The 19,255-nt window shown below is 41.6% G+C and overlaps 1 protein-coding gene across 1 annotated transcript in view; it reads left to right on the top strand.

The window, feature by feature from the left end:
- eno4 (enolase 4) overlaps positions 1–17,487 on the top strand; it is a 39,170-nt gene extending 21,683 nt beyond the window's left edge. The window contains exons 5-13 of the mRNA XM_072391587.1: positions 6,240–6,409; positions 6,494–6,622; positions 6,850–6,918; positions 7,513–7,677; positions 7,796–7,921; positions 8,750–8,924; positions 12,694–12,755; positions 16,604–16,721; positions 17,245–17,487. Of these exons, the coding sequence (XP_072247688.1) occupies positions 6,240–6,409; positions 6,494–6,622; positions 6,850–6,918; positions 7,513–7,677; positions 7,796–7,921; positions 8,750–8,924; positions 12,694–12,755; positions 16,604–16,721; positions 17,245–17,336 (1,106 nt within the window). The 3' untranslated portion in view covers positions 17,337–17,487. The remainder of the gene's footprint in view (positions 1–6,239; positions 6,410–6,493; positions 6,623–6,849; positions 6,919–7,512; positions 7,678–7,795; positions 7,922–8,749; positions 8,925–12,693; positions 12,756–16,603; positions 16,722–17,244) is intronic.
- Positions 17,488–19,255: the final 1,768 nt, after the last annotated feature.

The following is a 19,255-nucleotide window of genomic DNA, read 5'->3' as shown; positions in this document are numbered from 1 at the left end:
TTAGGGACTTCTATAAAACCTTATATTCATCACAAAATGATCCATCAGACAGTAACATAGATCAGTTTCTTAGTAATATCAACCTTCCAAAATTACAAACCGAACAGGCAATGGCTCTGGATTCACCTCTTTCAATAGGAGAACTCCATGAAGCCCTTCAACATATGCCTAGTAACAAAGCCCCGGGACCAGATGGTTTTCCAGCAGAGTTCTACAAAGAATTTTGGACTGTTTTGGCATCTGCATTTCACAAAATGGTATTACAAGTTAAGCAGAATGTCAGATTATCCCCACACATGAACTCTGCTAACATTATCTTGCTACAGAAACCAGGAAAAGACCCCATACTTCCATCCAGCTACCGCCCAATATCTCTAATAAATGCAGACCTCAAAATAATTTGTAAAGCCCTCGTCAAAAGAATAGAAAAAATAACTCCACTTATAATACATCCTGACCAGACAGGTTTTATAAAGGGTAGACACTCATCCACAAAACTCGCAGGCTAATTAATCTCATAGACTATTCTACCATCAACAACCTGGAAACCACAATAGTCTCTCTAGATGCAGAAAAAGCATTTGATCGAGTGAACTGGAAATTTTTATTCACAGCATTAAACAAATTTGGGTTTGGGTCACACTTCATCAACTGGATAAGGATATTATATAGCTCCCCAAATGCGTGTGTCAGGACAAATGATCAAACCTCTCCAAGCTTCAGTCTGCTGAGAGGTACAAGACAGGGTTGCCCACTTTCTCCCTCACTTTTTGCTATTTTCATCGAACCTTTAGCAGCTGCTATCAGACAAGAAAGAAATATTAAAGGCATCCAACCCCAAAATATTGAGCATAAAATAAGTCTTTATGCTGATGATGTATTACTTTTCCTTCAGAACTCTCAAACGTCTCTCACTCACACGATCACACTCATAAATAAATTCTCAGCACTTTCTGACTACTCTATCAATTGGTCTAAGACCACAGTTCTGCCCATTAACTGCAGAGTCCAGAATATACCTGCGATCACTTTACAGTCAGGAAATATCAGATATTTAGGCATAAACATTTCCTCCAGGCTCTCAGAGCTAACAAAGCTAAATTATGTGCAATTATTAAAGACAGTAGAGGACGATCTCTCTCGTTGGAAGTCCTTACCTATATCACTTATGGGGAGAGTTACAACCATTAAAATGATGATACTACCAAAAGTTAATTATTTGTTCTCAATGATCCCCATAAAACCATCTGCTGCTTGGTTTAAGTCACTAGATTCTTGCATCTCCAAATTTCTGTGGAAAAACAAACCACCACGTATTAGTTTAAAAACCCTACAGAAGACCAAGGACTGTGGTGGATTAGATTTACCTCATTTTCAGCACTATTCCTTAGCCAATAGGTTACAGTATATATCAAAATGGTTTAAACCTAGCCCAATAGATGAACCATGGATAAATATAGAACAAGCATTGTGTGATAATCTGGAAATCTCTGACCTGCCATTTATTAGTCAAAACGTAAAAATTCACAAATGTTTCAAAAGCATTAACATCAGCACCTCTCTGACAGCCTGGTGGGAATTTCTTAAAATAACAAAGTCTTCAATTGTCCCGTGTAAGCTTACACCCATCTGGAACAATCCTGACATACTGCAAAACAAAAAAATGCTAAACTTTACTCTGTGGAAGATCAAAGGAATCAAACATCTGGAACATATAATCCAAAATGGACATTTTATTTAATTTGATAAGCTCATATCACAACATGAGATAGGCAGCAATAAATTCCTAGAATATCAACAACTTAAGTCTATAATAACAAAGAAATATATCCTCCACCAACCAGACTTACAACTCCCGATTAGGGTAGCAGAATTTCTAAGCATCTGCACCCCAAAACTACTATCAAAAATATATAAATTATTGTCTAAGATAGATGACACAATGTCTCTTCCATCCTCAAAATGGGAGGCAGATTTATCCATCAGTTCTAGTCATAGCTTCTGGCCACAAATATGTTTGAACACCTTCAGAATGACTCAGAATTCTAATTTACAGCTCATACAATACAAAATTCTTCATAGAACACACTATACAGGACAAAGGATGTCCAGGATGGGTCTAACACACTCAAACATCTGCTCACATTGCACAGATAACACACCTGATGATTATGCACACGCTTTGTGGTTCTGTGCGCCTGTCCAGAAGTTCTGGCTTGAAGTCTGTGCGGACCTATCAACATGGCTAAAGTGTAGCATCCCTGCATGCCCCACACTGTGCATACTGGGTGACTTAGACAACATCAACATGGAAATTAACTCAGCACACATGGTTCTCACAGTGTTATGTATCGCAAAGAAAACTATTCTCATGAACTGGAAAGCGAAGAACAATCTGTGTATTAACCAGTTTAGAAATGTTCTTTTAGATTATATTAGCATGGAAACAATGTCTGCCTCCTCAAAACATCAATTGGCTGAATTTAATTCTCTCTGGTCCCCTCTGATTAGCTTTATCACATAGTGGTGGTGGTGGGTTGCTGTCCCGTCGCTCTGGGCGGTTGGGTGTGTGCTGGGGGGGGCTGTGTGGCTTCGGGCGTCTGGTGGTCTCTCGGGTCGTGGGGACCGGGTTGGTCATTGCTGGGGGGGATTGTGTGTAGGGCTTGGAGGGGAGTTTTGGGGGCTTGCGGGTGGGACTGTCTTGCTGTGTGGGGCGGTGCTTTTCCCCTGTTGGGGGGGGCCTGGGTGATGGTGGGTCTCAGGCCCGGGCTGCTGCGACTGGTGTGACCGGGTGGTTTGTTTGTTTGTTTTTTGTTGTTGTTTGTTTGTTTTTTGTAGAGGTCCTCCGGGGTGGGGTGGGGTGGGATGGGTACCTTCTGGGGGTACAGTAGCTCCCGGAATATGGTCGCTGCAGGCCCCGAGCCTGGTGGACATCAGCCCCTCCTGCCCTGGGTTGGCTCCCAGGTAGCGGGGATGCCTATTGCAGCCAGTCCCTGGCTGCCCTCTCCGGGGGAGAGTAGCTCGGTGTATATCCCCATACCCCTCTCCCTTCTGGCTCCTGTACACAGCACACACTCACACATGAAGGGTTATTGGGGCGTGTGTGTTCGGTGGGGTGTAGTGGATGGGGCCACGTAGGTGGTCCCCTTTGGTTGCACTCTGCAGTTCCCCGCCCCTGTTTTAATTACACCTTAGACATTACTACTTATCAAACACACTCACACACACACATTAAGTCTTGGGGGGTGGTTACACTGAGTGGCATCTGGTGGGCGGGGCTCTTTGGGTATGTAGGCTGCCCAGGGGGTCGCGCTCCCAGTTCTACAAGTTTGGCTGCCCCTCAATTTTAATCGCTCACTATTAGAAAATATTGAAGAGCCAGAAGGGTGAGGGGAGGGGTCTTCTTCCCACACCCCTGCTTCCTGGTTGCTGCTCGGGGCGGGAGGGGCCAGGAGGATTAATTAATTGTTCTGCTGGTTCGGGGTCTGTGGTGGCTGGGGGGCTGCTGGCCCCCTGGTGTGCCCGCTGCGCTACACCCCAGCGGAGTTGAGGGAGGGAGGACGTGTGGATGTATGGGACGTGAAAGTGTGTGTGGTGATGATTGGGCCTGGATCTGGGACTTGCTGTAGCCTGGCCTGCTTGTGCTTCTCCCGATGGGGGGGCGGCGTTGCCTCTCCCCGCTGCTCGCGACTTCACCCACCTGTGGGCACGTCTTGACTCCCAGGGCACTTGGCCAGGGGCGCTGGGGCAGGCGCTGACCCACTGTGTGGCTGTCTGGGGCGCTTGGCCCTCCTGGGTATTGGGTGGGGCCTCTGCCGGGGGGTTTGGGGGCGCTTGGGCTCCTGGGGCCCGGGTCCAGTGCACGGCCCATGTCTCGGCGGCTGGGGCCTGGCGGGGTCGGTGGGCTGTTGCCCCTGGCTCCCGGGGGGCCTCTGCCCTATGCTTATGGGGGCTCTGTCCGGGGGCTTCCTCTGCAGTCTTCTGGGTGGATGCGTGGTTGTCCCTGCGGTGGGCTTCCTGGGTTCTGTGCTCTGTGGGGGCTGCTGGTGGCCTGGGTCTTGTGGCCCTCTCTGCCTGCTTCTGATTGCTTGGGGGGGCTGTGGATTGTGGCTCTGTACACTTATACACTCATAACTAAGCACGGTTATCATGTAGGTCCTGTGCCATGGGTGTTGCATGTTCTCACACACACACACACACACACACATTTATTAGCCCAGTAGCATGGTCGCTAAGCAGTTGATGTATTATCATGTCGTCTCAGGTCATCTATCCACAGCTGTGTTGTATGCGATTGCCACTACTTGTGCTTGTTTTTGTTTGTTTGTGTGTTTGTTTTTTCTCTGCTTGTCTGGTTTCAGGTGCTCCTGGTGGCTCTAAGGCTGTATTCCCCTCAGAGGCCATGGATTGTTGTCTGTTTTATTTTTTACAGGTGTAGCAGCTGGTTGTCTGGTTTTTGTTTCTATTTTTGTTCTGTTTCCTCTTCTTTCCTCTTCTTCTTTCCTTGTCCCCCGGTCCGGTTCAGTTCTATTACATGTTATATATTGTAAACAGAAATAAATAAATGGGCATCAAGGGGAGCTTTACATTTATAAAACTTCCCTTGGCAAAGCAAATCTGTTTGGCATCAACGGTATTCAGACTACAATTCTGCTGCCATAATGCTGAACAGGACAAGGGAAAAAAAAAAAAAGAATATAACAAGTATGGGATAGAGTTAACTATGCAAGATGTGTAAATTATAGGGAGAAATAAGGTGATTATTAGTAGTTCAAGAGGAGCGAGAACTGTCACAGTGCACACACAAAGCAACAGGAAGTGATACGTCTTACCGCAAAGCAAAGCCGTCAGCCAATGAGAGAGCCTTGTGGCAAAACAAAAACTCTCTCCTTCTAATGGAGGCTTTATGAAAGTTACAACTAACCAGACGCAAGTGCTCCTTCACTGGCGGTGCTATGAAACATTACAAAACAAGATCACTCCAAAATGGAGGAAACCAAAACTGACTATGAACTTGAACAAGTCTAACCTATGACTATGGTTCCAAAAAACTTTACAAACAAAAGATCTCTCTTACAAACAAAAGATCTCTACATTAATGTACAAGGAGGAACGCTCGACTTCAGAGGACAAGGATAACACGACTATGAGACACTTGGTAGGTCTAGAATGACGAACTCTCAACAGATTTTTGCGACACACTGGCACAAGACAAGGGAGATGCAGACTATTTGAATACGCGAGGAGCCATGGGGAACAGGAGGAAACACTTTGGAATCAGGGAAGACAATCAGACACTTGACACAAGAGGAAGCGCAAGATACCTGAAACGAGAGGGAAGTTAATATTTCAAAATAAAACAGGAAATGACAGGACAAAACATTGTTCAAAACATAAAGTGTCACTGAGTCCTGACAGACAACTGGTCTGTACTCACTAAGGGCAGATGCATGAGCTTTTTTAGGCACTGGACCTAGGCAGGATGTCTTGCACAGCATTGGAACTTTCTCCTGACTTAGGCTAAGGTTGAAGAGGTATTGTAAAATCCCACATATCTGTTCTGCACAAGTCTTTGGGAAACTGAGACTGAAACATTCTATTTCAGTCTGTTGCCTCTTCACCTGACTGCTGGAGACAAATGGGTTAGAGGGGGAGGCAAAGGAGGTGTCATTGTGTCCTCATGTGGGGGGATATGATGGTGAGGCTGTGTTAAGGTCTGTTACTGAAGTGGAGGGTGATAAAATGAGACGTGACAGGGAGGATGTGGGTACAGGTAGGGTGTGATGTCTGTGTTCCTGGAAGGAGGGGAAGAGCATGCTGAGTGTTGATCTGAGCTGAACCTGTTCGATACAAGTTCAGCTCATTGGCTCTGTCCAGGCTTCCATCAGTCTGATCCGCTTTCACTTTAAAGCCTGTGATCTTTTTTTTTTTTTTTTTGATGGCACTTTTTATGAAGTTCATTATGAACTAAATTTGGTCCATAGCATCTGTTTGCAGAACTCCTTGTTCTTCTTTTTGCTTAAGGAAGAAAATGTGTTGTTTGTATGCTGCAAAGTAGCTTATATAGCAATTACACACTTCTCTCTTGGCACCGGTGCCTTAATTGATACTTACTTTGTACAATTATGCATATATACTGACCTTTTGGAAGGGTTTAAAAGAACCAACTTTGCCTTAGACCTTCTCTTGTCATTGGAATGTGTGTGCTCTCCTTTTAAATTCCCTTTTTTTTCTTACAGGAAAAAAGAGCAACACTTCAGAGAAATCATTTCCTTCAGCAGAGCCACCAGAACCAGTTCTGCATGGGAGCATGGCCATTGGTTCGTTGTCCCTGGCAGTAGCCAAAACTGGGGCGCGAGTGCAGGGGGTCCCTCTCTACCAATACATAGCAGCTTTGAAGTACCAAGAGGTTTGAACACACAAGAATTAAAATGCAAATAGTCACAAACGCTACTCTGGGTGAAACATATGATAATTTCAATACTTTTTTTAGGCCCCAAAACAGTTTCACATTCCTGTCTCCTTGGTAACTCTGCTGTGCTGTGGGAGGACATCACCTGGAAAACTAAGTTTACTTGAGGAAATCATCCTAATCCCCAAAGTGGGCCAACCAATCAAAGAAGTATTCGCTAGTCTTATCATGGTTCCTTTATCTGTCTTTGGTCCACTTCTTAGAGTTGGTAGTTTACATTGACTTGTCTGCGGTTCTTACGGTTGGTGTTCTTTGTTAATGCTTCACTACTTCCTTTAATTTGTTGTCATTATGTTGTAAATTTCAGATTGGGTACCCATGACTTTTTAAAACAGTTTTCTTTATTAAAGTCACTGAACTGTAAACTTTTTCAACAGACCATCACAGTGACCCTTGGATTACAGAAGGAAATGATGAGAATGATTAACACTTCAACAAAAGCTGGGGTGAGGGACATCGCTATTTTTATAGTGAGATTTTGAACTGAGGTCATGCAGGCTGATGAAAGTGGATAATGTAATAAGTGGAGACAGGATTTAAAGTTTTTTTCTGTTACTGAGCCTTCCTAAGTGATGTATATAAAAGGAGAGTTCTATTCAATCTTCATGGCTAATCTTCACGTTAATGTACATATGCAGGCCTGGAGGTATGATGTTTATGATGTTTAAAATGTTTATTAGATAATTCAATAGTTGCCCTACTTTACCTCTAAATCCTTTCTCCTGCCTTTCTACTTCTTACCCAGAAGTATCTCCTGCATTGCTCAGTGACTTATATAACTTACTTGTCATTTATGTCATGAATTGCAGAGTTTAAATGGGCCACGCTTGGCTTCTAAAAACTCTGCAGTGACCTCGTCTCAATGAATGTATACTTATCTATTGTCATTCATATATAGCTTCAGCTAAGCTGTCCAACATACAAGACCAAAGACCTGAGATGTAAAAAACAATGCATTTTAATGTATTTCATTTAATTGGATGTGTAAAAGTATGTTACATAGATATTGTTCGAAAGGTGAACCATGTACTTGCTCCAAGGCCACCCAGGCCATTGTGTGTGACAATGGCGCACCGGCTGTGAGCTATGAGCGACCAGAACAGCCTCTGGATCTGATCACTGAAGCCTGCAGTAACCTTGGACTAGGATTGGGAGCACAGGTTCATTTAGCGCTCAACTGTGCTGCTCCTATGCTAATGGATTATGTAAGTTAACAAAAGATTGTCGAAGACACCACTAAAATGGATTTTTAGATCTTCCTATGCAAATATAGTGTAGGCATAACAGCTAGCATCAATCAGAGTATATCTTTTTTCCTCTTAGTCTAAAGGGAAGTATGAGATTGCAACAGGAGTTTTGAAGTCTCCAGAGGAATTAGCGGACATGTACCAAACCCTCATCTATAAATACCCAGCAGTGGTAGCCTTAATTGATCCATTTAGGAGGGAGGTAAGTTCAAAATAATATAATTCTTTCAACAACATGTTTGAGCTAATTTTCGAGCTCATGTATGAAGACTATTTTGTTTTTGGTTTATACATTGTTAATGTGTTGTTATTTCTTTAAGTTCTGCACCTTCCATTTGAGTATTTGGAAGAAAAGTAAGAAAAAGTTTGATTAGTTCTTAATTTAAATCTAGAATTAACTACAGTTCAGGGATGAACTATTAATGTTGTTATTGATCCTACAACAATATGTTGGTCAGTCTTTTTATGTCCCCTGATTTCGCTTTCATAAGTGTAACTTTCAGTTCCAACATTATGGTTAACTTAAAGTATGAAATGGCCTCTGTATAAAGTTTTATTGATACTATTATTCATTTGATTAATATTACTATTATTGTTGTTATTATTATCATATTTTTGAATGCTTAGTAAATTGCTAATGCAGCTGGTTACTGGAACAAAAGTCAAATACTATTTTCCAGACTATATTCAGCAGCACATTAATGTACATTTGGAGCTCTTGTGAGTATTTGGAGGACTGTGTTATGTTATGAATGTTATTTTTATATTAATGAGCTGAAGCCCTAAAACCTGAAACTTGCTTGGAACTAACAGTGAGATAAACCCTTTAAGATGACAAGTAGCAAGTATTTAGTTGCCTTAGTAATAAATGGGAATTTGAAGTCTCTCTTTTTGTAGAGCACACCTAACCTATGCCTCAAGATACTTCTGCTGACAATGATGTGTTTATACTTAAGAAAGAACATTTGTACATGGGCTTTCCAAAAGTGTGTAGAATGTTTCTTGTGTTTGTGTGCTTATGATTTTTAAGGATGCAGACCAGTGGGAGAAACTCAGCAGTGCGATTGGAGACTCATGCTCACTGCTCTCTGACATCACCCACAAACCAAAGGCTCCACCCCTCCCAGGAGTCAGAGGTCATATCTTAAAACACATCAACGAAACTACAGTCAGCAACATAATCCACATGACATTGGAGCATAAAGGTAACAGATGACAGAGAAGAGGTTAAGAATAAGATATGGTGGTAAAGATAGAATCTTATTTTCTTTTTGAAAGATTATAGTAATGGTCTTTTAAGTTATGAATTAAATTTGAAATATATTATATAATATATTATATTATATAATATATTAAATATATTCTATATATTACTCATTAAGATTAAAGATTGTTAGGATTTCTTTACCAGTACTTAGACTCGGAAAAAAAACAGTCTCTAGCTTTATTCTTTACTCACTGAAGGATCTGATAGTGTAGAAATAATGAGAATTAGTAACATACCGCATGTAGAGCGCAATCTTATAAGAAATAGTGTGATAGGTACAATTGTGCACCTGTCTAAAATGTAGTGTTATGTTAAATACAGAAATTGTGAGATGGTAATATTTTACCTTGCGTATGGTTTGTATAGGGCAGCAAGTGGGAAATTTACAAGCTGTATATTAATATTTAATCTGTGAACCATGCACAGATTTTTTGCCGTCCAATAACCGGAAGGCCGGCGGTTCAATTCCCACTCTCGTCACTCAAAAATGGATTGGTGGACTGACAGCTGGAGGGGCAGCAGTCCACCTTCTTGCCACAACCGAGGTGCCCTTGAGCAAGGCACTGTACCCCCATGCACCCCGGGTGCTGTGATTGGCTGCCCACTGCTCCAGTGTATGGCATCTACCTCCATGAGTGTGTGACCTTGTGCATGTGTGTTCAAGAGGTGCCAACCTGGATAGATCAAATGCGGAGAGTGTGAACAACATGACAATAAAGTAATCTTTCTCTTCAAAATGTTAGTATCCAACCCTAACCAATTCTGACAGCAAAGTTGAAGTGAGAAGCTCCAACTAGGAAGTTTACGGAGGACATTTAGCCTAACGCAACTGCTGATGCAAAGCTGTGTGCCTGTTAGACGCTGTTCAACACTAGAGTGACTATAGCGCATCAATAGACTTGTTATTTTGGTTATGATGGGTGTACGATAATTTCCCTCAAAATACAATCATTGTCGGGATGTACCCTAGCGACAGGATGTCAATAAATGATGTGGAAAGGAAGCTCAAATAAGGTCTTTACAGCACAAAGATAACCAAAATAACAAGTCTATTGATGCGCTATAGTCACTCTAGTGTTGAACAGCGTCTAACAGGCACTCACAGCTTTGCATCAGCAGTTGCGTTAGGCTAAATGTCCTCCGTAAACAGTCATGCGGGCAATCGGATTGGATTAATGGCTAAATTACAATAAAATTTAGTTATTCAGCTCATGTAACAAGCTTAATCCAACAAGAAATTGAATCGGATCGGGTTACTTGCGATCAATTAAGACCCCGGGATAACTCGATCCGATTGCCCACTTAACGTGCCTGGAAACAAAAGTGGATCGGATTGAGCGTTCTGCGCATGCTCGAGATTTTTTTCCCGCGATCGTCACCCGGAAGTCGAAGGAGACGATATTCCTGTTGTTGTCGCCACCGTCAGAAAGAAATAAACACGATTGAGAATGCGCCGTTGTGCATCATAACCAGCTCATCACAAAAGTAGAGAGACATAGCTTAATCTTGCCCTTCGTTCGCCATGTTTCTCGAATGCCTTAGTTTTGTTGTTGTTGGTGGTGAAGACGTCAACCGGAAGTGGCTCTATTAGCGATAGTTGAAATGGGTACAGCGCCACTTATCTACTGTGGTATTGCATGCTTTGTGCCAGTGTTTCGATTCATTCACCGCCATGTAACAAAGGATAATTACCCTTGCTCAGATTAGGAGCATAACCCAACTATAGCTATAATCCAGTTAATCTCATCATGGAACTAATGAGCCAAATCATGAGGCCTGGAGGCCACCGACTGTTAGGAACTTCTGAGGCAAACGAATGCACGTCACTCGTAGCTCACATAGAAAAGCACGATTGGCTTGAAACATGGAAATGGAAATGCCTTCAGGGTTCACAAAAAAGTCTGGGTGTGCATCCCAACTCTGGGTAAATGGAGACCCACTATGTTCAGGTATTGCAACTCTAAGGCATATTTTGTCAGGTTGTAATGTTAGTCTGTCACAAGGCCGGTATACGTGGCGACATAACCAAGTATTAAGAAGTTTAGCTGCCGGTATTGAAGATAAACGAAGGCAAGTAAATTTAGGAGGGTCTAAGGTGAAGACAGGTGGTTCAAGAGGGGGAGAAAGTTAATAAGACAATAAGGAGACAAGGCAGCTTAGAGGATGCTTGTGATTGGGAGATACAGGTAGATTTAGGAGGAAAGTAAGATACAGAAAATAGCTAGATATAAAGTCTGAACTAAATATAGACTAAATTAAATTAGGTTATTGCACTGTAGTTAAAAGAAAAGAGTTGTTCCCCAGTAAATAGCCTCTACAAATTTAAAGCCTGATATAGTCTTGTGGTCTAGGAGTAGAATGAGAGTCTATTTCATAGAGCTGACTGTTCCTTGGGAGGACTTTGTAGTAGAAGCATATGAAAGGAAAAAGCTTAGGTATGTGGAGATGGGGGCAGAAGCAGAGCAACGAGGATGGAAAGTTAGAATATGTCCAGTGGAAGTAGGATGTAGAGGATTTGTTGCAAAGTCTGTCTCATTGTTGGGGGAGTTGGGTGTAAGTGGACAGAGTGTGAGGAAAATAGTGAAGGAAATGTCAGATGAGGCAGTAAAGTACAGTCAGTGGATTTGGATTAGAAGAAGCAATAGTAGCTGGGGGCCCAGCAGGGGGAGCACTTAGGGTAAACAGACTCTTGGGAGAAGCAAGGAAGAAATCCAGGATGTATTTAAGTGGAGGGTGTGGCCCATGTGAGTCTTTTGAAACCAGGCGGCCATTAGAGGTGAGTTCGCCTTTATGGCCTTGTATTTGCTGGCATTCTTAGTGATTGTAGGACTGTTTAGGTGAGTTTGTCTGCTGAATCTGCTAATGTGTGTTATCCTGCCTCCACCTCTGGCACCCTCTTTACTTTCATTACTCCCTACCCGAACCAGAGTTTGTATCCCCACCCCACTATGACTGGTGTGCAGTTGGTGAGAGGCTGGGGTAGCTTGTGGTTGTGGAGAAAAAAAAAAAGAAAAAAGAGATGGTTGTTGTGGTGTGAGGAGAAGTGATTGCTGGCGTTAGGGGAGTGACTCTGGGACGCCAGTGATCACCAGCTAGACGAAACACAGATGAAAGGAGGTTCCCACCTGATGACCCCAATGACATGTTGGTCAGCACTGCTCACTTGTCTATATAGGTATCATAGGGAATTATTCACGGAGTGGTCCATTTTCTTCTTTAGCACAAGTTTCTTGTGTTTACCTTAAATTGAAGAAGTCCTTGGAGAATATTGTGTCCATCTGACCTGGGCATTATGTTGAGTGCTTTCTTTAGCATTACCTCTGCTAAAGTACTGATCTTTATCATCTAGACTCTTTTAGGGAGCTCTAAAGAAAAAATACTGATAGTAACAAAGACCAATATGCCCTAAACAATCATAAATCAATTTTAAGAAACTTTAAAAAAAACCACAACACGGAGGTTTGGGTGGTGGAGAATGCGAGTGTGTTAAGAGTTTTCATCAGTGAGATGTTAGAATTGTGCTGTATACCAAGTCAACTCACAACCCATCAGCTGGTGCAAAAGATAACAGGAGCAGCTTATACTTACTAACAGAACAAATGTTTTTAACTCTGTACCAATACCAAAAGCCCACAACAGTAAAATGTTTCTTTGGTGGTTTGTGATCAGTACTGACTGTTTGCGTGTCTTCACTTTATGATATGCAGCTTCAGTGTTGATGGGAACTACTTACAATGAGCCCTGCAGCGATTCGTCCTTGTCAGATATAGTAAGTATTCCTTCCTCCTCCCCCAATTCTGTGCTTCTAGCTCATGTCAGAGATTGGTTTTACATTCCATTTGTTTAACAGCCATCTGGGGTAATAAGTTTAATGTTTGGCCAGATGGACGTAAAAAAAAAAGCCAGTGAAAGTTCTAAAGAGGTTTATTGTATAATGAGATGCAAGACTGATTACAGGATAATGGCAGGGTCAAGACAGATCTTCAGTTGAGCCTGGACATAGATCAGAGTTTGACTGACCAAGATAATGATAGATATTTGGATATGAAAAAGCTTGGTACTCACAGGAGTGAAGATGAGGGAACCTGCAGGTGATTAGACTGACTGGGGAATGCTGGGTAACTAAGTTCCAGGAGGAGAGATAACTGAACTGGGGAGAGACTTCGAGATCAGGTAGGTTATTGCAAAGAAAGAGCAAGGAAGGAGGAATTCCAATACACAAACTGGGTCATACACAGGTCCGAGAAGAGCAGAGAAAGAGAGCAGGTCTGAAAATGTCCAAAAGCCACAATCCAAATCCAGAGCCAGATCAAAAACCAGGGTACTCAATGAGTCAGAGAGAGCCAGATGCAGAATTGGGTCCAAAAACAGGGTTGTATACAGAAGTTCAACCCAAAGACTTAGTGCTGGAAAGTTGCTGTGCTGAAGTTCAGGTTGCAGAGAAAGGGGGCTGGCAAACCTGCTTATGAAGGGTGGAGAGATTGCAGGCTGATTAGTAAAAGCAGAGTGAGGGGAGAGAAGTGGCATGGACTGAACCAACTCAGGCCAGAGGCCAGATGTAATCATTATTAGCTTCCATTATAAACATTTATTGCTGCTGGCAGGAAGGAAACCCTGTATCTTTCTTTTTTTCCATTGGAGCTTAAGTGATCACAACTGATCACAATCCATTGTTTCAACACAATGTTATGAAGAAGATGGACAGAGTTGTTCATTATGTTCATTAACTTGTGCAGCATTCAGTTTCTTTGAGTCTCTGGCTCTGATGCTGCTGCCCCAATAGATGGCTGCAAACCAGATTGCCCTTTCCACAACAGACCTTTTGAAAATATGCAACATCTCAGTTCAGATATTGAAGGAAGCTTCCTCAAGAAGTACAGTCTGTTATGTCCTTTTTCGGTGACAGCCTCAACGTGGCATTTCCAGTCCAGTGTACCGTCCAGATAGGTCTACCGCTGCCTCTTCACCTGCGATGGAGACAGTCAGTCGGGTTACACAAGTGCCATCGGATTAAAGGCTAAATTACAATAAGACTGAGTTATTCAGTTCATGGAGACACCTCAATCTGACAAAAAAAACGGATCGGATCAGGTTACTCGCGATCAAATTAAGACCCTGAGATAACTCGATCCAAATGCCCAGTGAACGTGCATGTAGACAGTGGATCGGATCGAGCGTTCTGTGCATGTTCAGATTTTTTCCCGGGATCGTCACTGTTGATATTACTGTTGTTGGCACGATGAAGATCGCGATGAAGAATGTGCCGTTGTGCATCGTGTTTGTGCCATAACCAGCTCATCACAAACTAAATGTAGAGAGACGTAGCTTCATCTTACTCTTCGTTCGCCATCTTTCTGAATGCCTGAGTTTGTTGGTGGTGGTGGTGAAGACGTCAACAGGAAGTGGCTCTATTAGCGATAGCTGAAATGGGGACAGCGCCACCTATCGTACCGGGGTATGACATGCTTTGAGCCAGTGATTCCATTCATTCACCGCCATATATCCAAGGATAATTACCCTCAGATAAGGAGCAGAACAAGTATAGCTATAATCCAGTTAATCTCATCATGTAGACCCACTGAGTGTTTGACTTACTCCTGGTCCTCCTGAAATCCACAACCATCTCTTTTGTTTTGTTTGTGTTAAGGATGAGGTAATTGTGCTGGACTCTTCGCCTCTTTCCACGGCCTGCACCTTGGGTCCTGTCAGGTGTGGTCGACCCGGTCTCTATTGCTCTTGTGCTCAGGGCCTGTTCTTGTGCTGGAATAATTAGCGCCCTCAAGCTGTCTTTCAGACCAGCCTTTTCTAGGCACTAATAGGACTTCTCAATATCAGTCACTTCTTCAGTCTGTCGGTGGTACATGCCGTGCAGAGGCTTTTTCTTTGTGATAGTTCCTCCTTTCCCCCTCTCTACTTCACAGGCTCTCAGCTGTCTGAGGTATTCACTTAGCATAAGCAATAGGCCAAAATTGTGTTATTTGATATAACGTAAAATTTTTTATAAAATGTAAGAAATAAAAACAGAATGCAGTGACTTGTGAATAATTGAAACCCTATTTTTTGTAAAGAACAACAATAATTTACTGTACATTTAAAGTTCTCATTTGAATTTATTTTGTTTTAATAACTTCTTCTTTTAACAACAGCATTTGGGAATTGAGGAGATCAGTTAATGTTATTTTGGAAGTTAACCATTTTTCTCATCTGAAATAAAAGATTTCTGCATCTCAGCAGTTTGGAGCTCCTTTGTAAATTTTCTTTTCCTTTTTTTCTTTTTTACATAATGTACCAAATCTTTCTAGTGGGTGACAAGTCTGGACTGTAGGCAGGACAGTTTAGTAGCTGTACTCTTTAACTTTCAAGATGTGCTCTTGCTACATGAGCAATATGTGGTTAAGCATTATCTTAAGATTTTCCTTAAAATATACGTCACCAGAATTGTTGCTTTTGAAACCTGTTTTTTTCAAAATGTTCGTGTTTTTAGCCTGATTGTTTTTATAGAGATTTCTCTGGTTATGTTAAAATTGTAGTGATATATATATATATATATATATATATATATATATATATATATCCCCTCATATTCTCCAGGAAATTTCCAGGAAATGCTTATTTTCACCTTATTGACTAACTGCAAGTCTGAATAGTTGTGGTCTGTTCCAGCTGAGGTTTTTAATAATTTTTTTTCAGGCTTTTTTGGATACTGTCCTAACTTTTTTGATTGTGTTGCTCAAAATCAAGTTCAGTGTGAGCACCCAGTCACCCTCCTCAAGTCAAGTTTTTGCCTAAGTACACATGAACATGGTTATTTTTCAATTAAATCCATTTCACTTTTATTTGTACTTCGCCAAATCGCAATAAAATACAAACCTGATCCAATCCAAACAAATTAATTAAATTACTCCAATTTATGCAGAGCCAATTTATAAAAAAAAAAGTGCCTCGCTGAGGAAACCAGCAGATGACATCGAAACACCTTTTCAATTCAGTTTCCTATCCTGAGCATGCATGAGGTGATGGTGGAACGAAAAAAAAACAACAACTCCCTTTTCACATGCAAAAACCTCCAGCAGAACCAGAATCAGACTTAGAAAAAGAGGTTTTTTTTCTCCTCTGTCGCTAAAAAAAAAAATAATGAAGTCCACACAGCCAAATATGCACAGCATCATAGAATAAACAAATCTATCCATATAGAAACGTAACCAGAACAATGAAACACAGTAGTGATACTTGCCTTATAATTGTCCAAAGCTCTTTTAATGACCATTTAATGGTGTTCACTGTCATACCTCATCTCTCACATACTTGCTTTTCTGATAGCGCCTTTAGGTGATCTCATTATAGTTATCTTGCCCTCAGTATGCAGGTAAAGCAGTTCACTCTACTCACTTTATTATCAAGTTCAAAAGAATCTTGTCAAAAACTGGGAATGTTTGCAACTGGTTCTGGGTTAGATAATTAACCGTGAATTCTTAGTCTTCAAAACTGTGCATTGATGTACAAACATGTAAAAGTGCCATCAAACATGAAGACCTGATTTAAGATGAGGAACTGGCTCAGAAACAGCACTGGAGCCACCTCAAAAAGGGACTCACCGCTGCTATTTTTCTTCTTCAGGTTGTGGGTCTGAGCCTTGACTACGTCAAATTGGGAGGTCTGTGTGGTGCTGAGAGGACGACTAAATACAACCGTCTGATTTCTATAGAAGAAGAACTAGCCCAACAGGGAATCCTCGGTAGGTTTTTTTTTTTTTTTTTTATATATATATACTTTTTTCTTGTCTCTTTTTGAGCTGGGCAGAGAAAGAGAGGCCAGACAAAGCCAAGGAGGGAGAGGTAGTAATGTCTGTGCTTGAGAACACATTTCTCTCACTCATTGCTGGATGTGAAAGGACACTGTGTGCAAGGAATCATACAAATGTGTATTTGTGTGTGTGAGCGGAAGAATGAAAACCCCCTACCTTGAATCTGTTAATTGGCTGCCTAATTACACACAAGGACAAATGCTTTCCCATCCATCATTTCTAGAAAAGCAGGCAGGGACACCAGAGGGTTAATGAGAGCCGATGGCAGCAGTGTAAACAGCTGCCATCGGCCAAATGTATTCAAAATGTTTATGTTGATTCTTCATTCTGAAGCCCAGAGTTGCCTGATGAGGACCGCAAGGTCTGTGTGCTTTGGTTTCAGCAGAAATGGGATTTAAGTCTGTGGGCCAGCTTTTGGGTGTTCACTATTTTCAATGCTTTCTCCTTTTCACAGTCTATAAGGAGAAACACTCCCCTCCTCTTTTCCCTGAAAAACCTCAGGAGCCATCTACCACAGCAGAGAGAATTGTGTCTGAGATAGCCTGAGGAAAGGCAGCTCACAGCCTCTTTCTGATTTAAACAAGCACTTCATTGTGTGTAAGACCTGTGTCAGATATTCAGAATCACCTTTACATTCACTCATAAAGCTGAGTCTGTTAGAAGCAGTCTGTATTAAGGCTCTAAGGTTAATGCTCTGTAAACTGTTGACAAAAAAATAAAAGATTTGAAAAATGTGAAGGAGTGCAGCGAGATTGAGTAGCCAAACACCACTCTCATGTTGTGTATAATATTATATATATATAGATATATATGTATGCGAATAACCTCTTATGTGTGTGTGTGGAGTTACGAGATGCTTTGCTTTCTTACATAACCATAGAAATGATTTCGGGTCCAAATCAACCACAAAATTCTCCAAACACGACAGCACTCATGAATCTTAAGCTTTCACTGGAGTGTAGGGAATAAAGCAGACTCTGATATGAAGGTTAGTACTGCATGTGACCACAGCTCTTCAGAACATGGTTCTTTGTGAATTTTACATTGTTCTATTGTCAAGCTACAATAATACGTATACAAGTGTATATATTTTCCCATTTAAATTGCATGATACCGATAGGATAGTCCCATGTGTGTTTCAGAAATCCACTGAAAGTGCATCTGGATCAGTTCCCACTTTTTTAATTAATTCTTTTCAACTTTTGACACATAAATCTGTATTTTGGATTGTCACAGTTTGCTTATGTCAGCATGTTAAACTCATCCACACACCAGTTCTTCCATATTAGTTATTGCAATATTGTGACTTTAAGATGACATGAGAAAGAGGGGCAACGAAAAATGCCTCTTTAACAAGTTTAGCTGTGAAATGCTTTATTTTAATTCTGTCTTGTACTTCTACTCATCTCAAAGCTGTGCTGTAAATCTTACAGCACTGCTTTGCTGTATCCTGGTCCATATTGAGGTTAGAAATCACTGGTGTAAAATACCAAGAGATAGTAAGACACTTCACTGAATATATTAAAATTTTCTACCAACAACCCTCCATTCCATTCATAATTCTAAACAAATGAAAACTATAAGACCATTGAGAAACACATAAATCAAACATGCATGCTGACTGCATTATGTACTGTGACTGCTGCTTCATATGATCTTATGATCTGTCTGAACTGAACTAGCTCCTCAGTCATTGTGCTCATTTAGCCAGTCAGAGAACCAGAGGCTATAAGAGGTAAAGAACACATATACAAACAGAGATGGACACAGTGTTATCCAACACAGCCTTCCTCCTTTCCTTGAGCAGACGGACCCCTTCATAATCTGTCAGCTCCTTTGCAGACCCTCACATGGCTCCTCTGTTTGAGAGGGAATTGATTTTGTTTGTGTACAACAGGAGAAGAGAGGGGAGGCTCAGCAAGCTTGAGTCAGGACAAGGACCTTTATCAGGAAAGAAGACAAATTTAAACTGGGCACTAGTTTCTTGCTTTGCAGGACTACTCATGTTCACCCAATTGTGTTCCATCTGAGGCCCTTAGTGTAAGAGATGGACAGGCTTATTTAGTGTTGTCCATGGTCACCTATTTTTACCACTCATGTTGGACCCGGTATTATTTTGATTTCTCTACATGGCTGGTGTAGTGGGTGGACCACGGCATGATGCTATGAATTGTCTTTTTGCTATATCACCATTTCCAGGGATAGTGTGTATTCCCCTGTTAAGAACAACAAAATGTGCCTCCAGCCAACCTGAGGAGCTGAAAAATTCAGGTAACATACAGGTAAAGTACAAAAAAAGCTGCTGTTCCTTTAATGGCAAACGGTCATGTGTAGGAGCTGGCAAGGAAGGAGGACCCAGGTCCAGACACAGCAGATGACCAGAAGACAACAGGAGGTTGATCTGAACTAATTTATTCCTTACACAAAAGACTTGGCAGAGCCAAAAATGCTCAAAAAAAAAAAAA

This window comes from Leuresthes tenuis, unplaced genomic scaffold (genome assembly GCF_036924035.1).
Source record: "Leuresthes tenuis unplaced genomic scaffold, fLeuTen1.0.hap1 SCAF_8, whole genome shotgun sequence".
NCBI lineage: Eukaryota > Metazoa > Chordata > Actinopteri > Atheriniformes > Atherinopsidae > Leuresthes > Leuresthes tenuis.
Note: the sequence above shows the minus strand (reverse complement) of the source record. Positions and strands in the feature narration are given on the sequence as shown.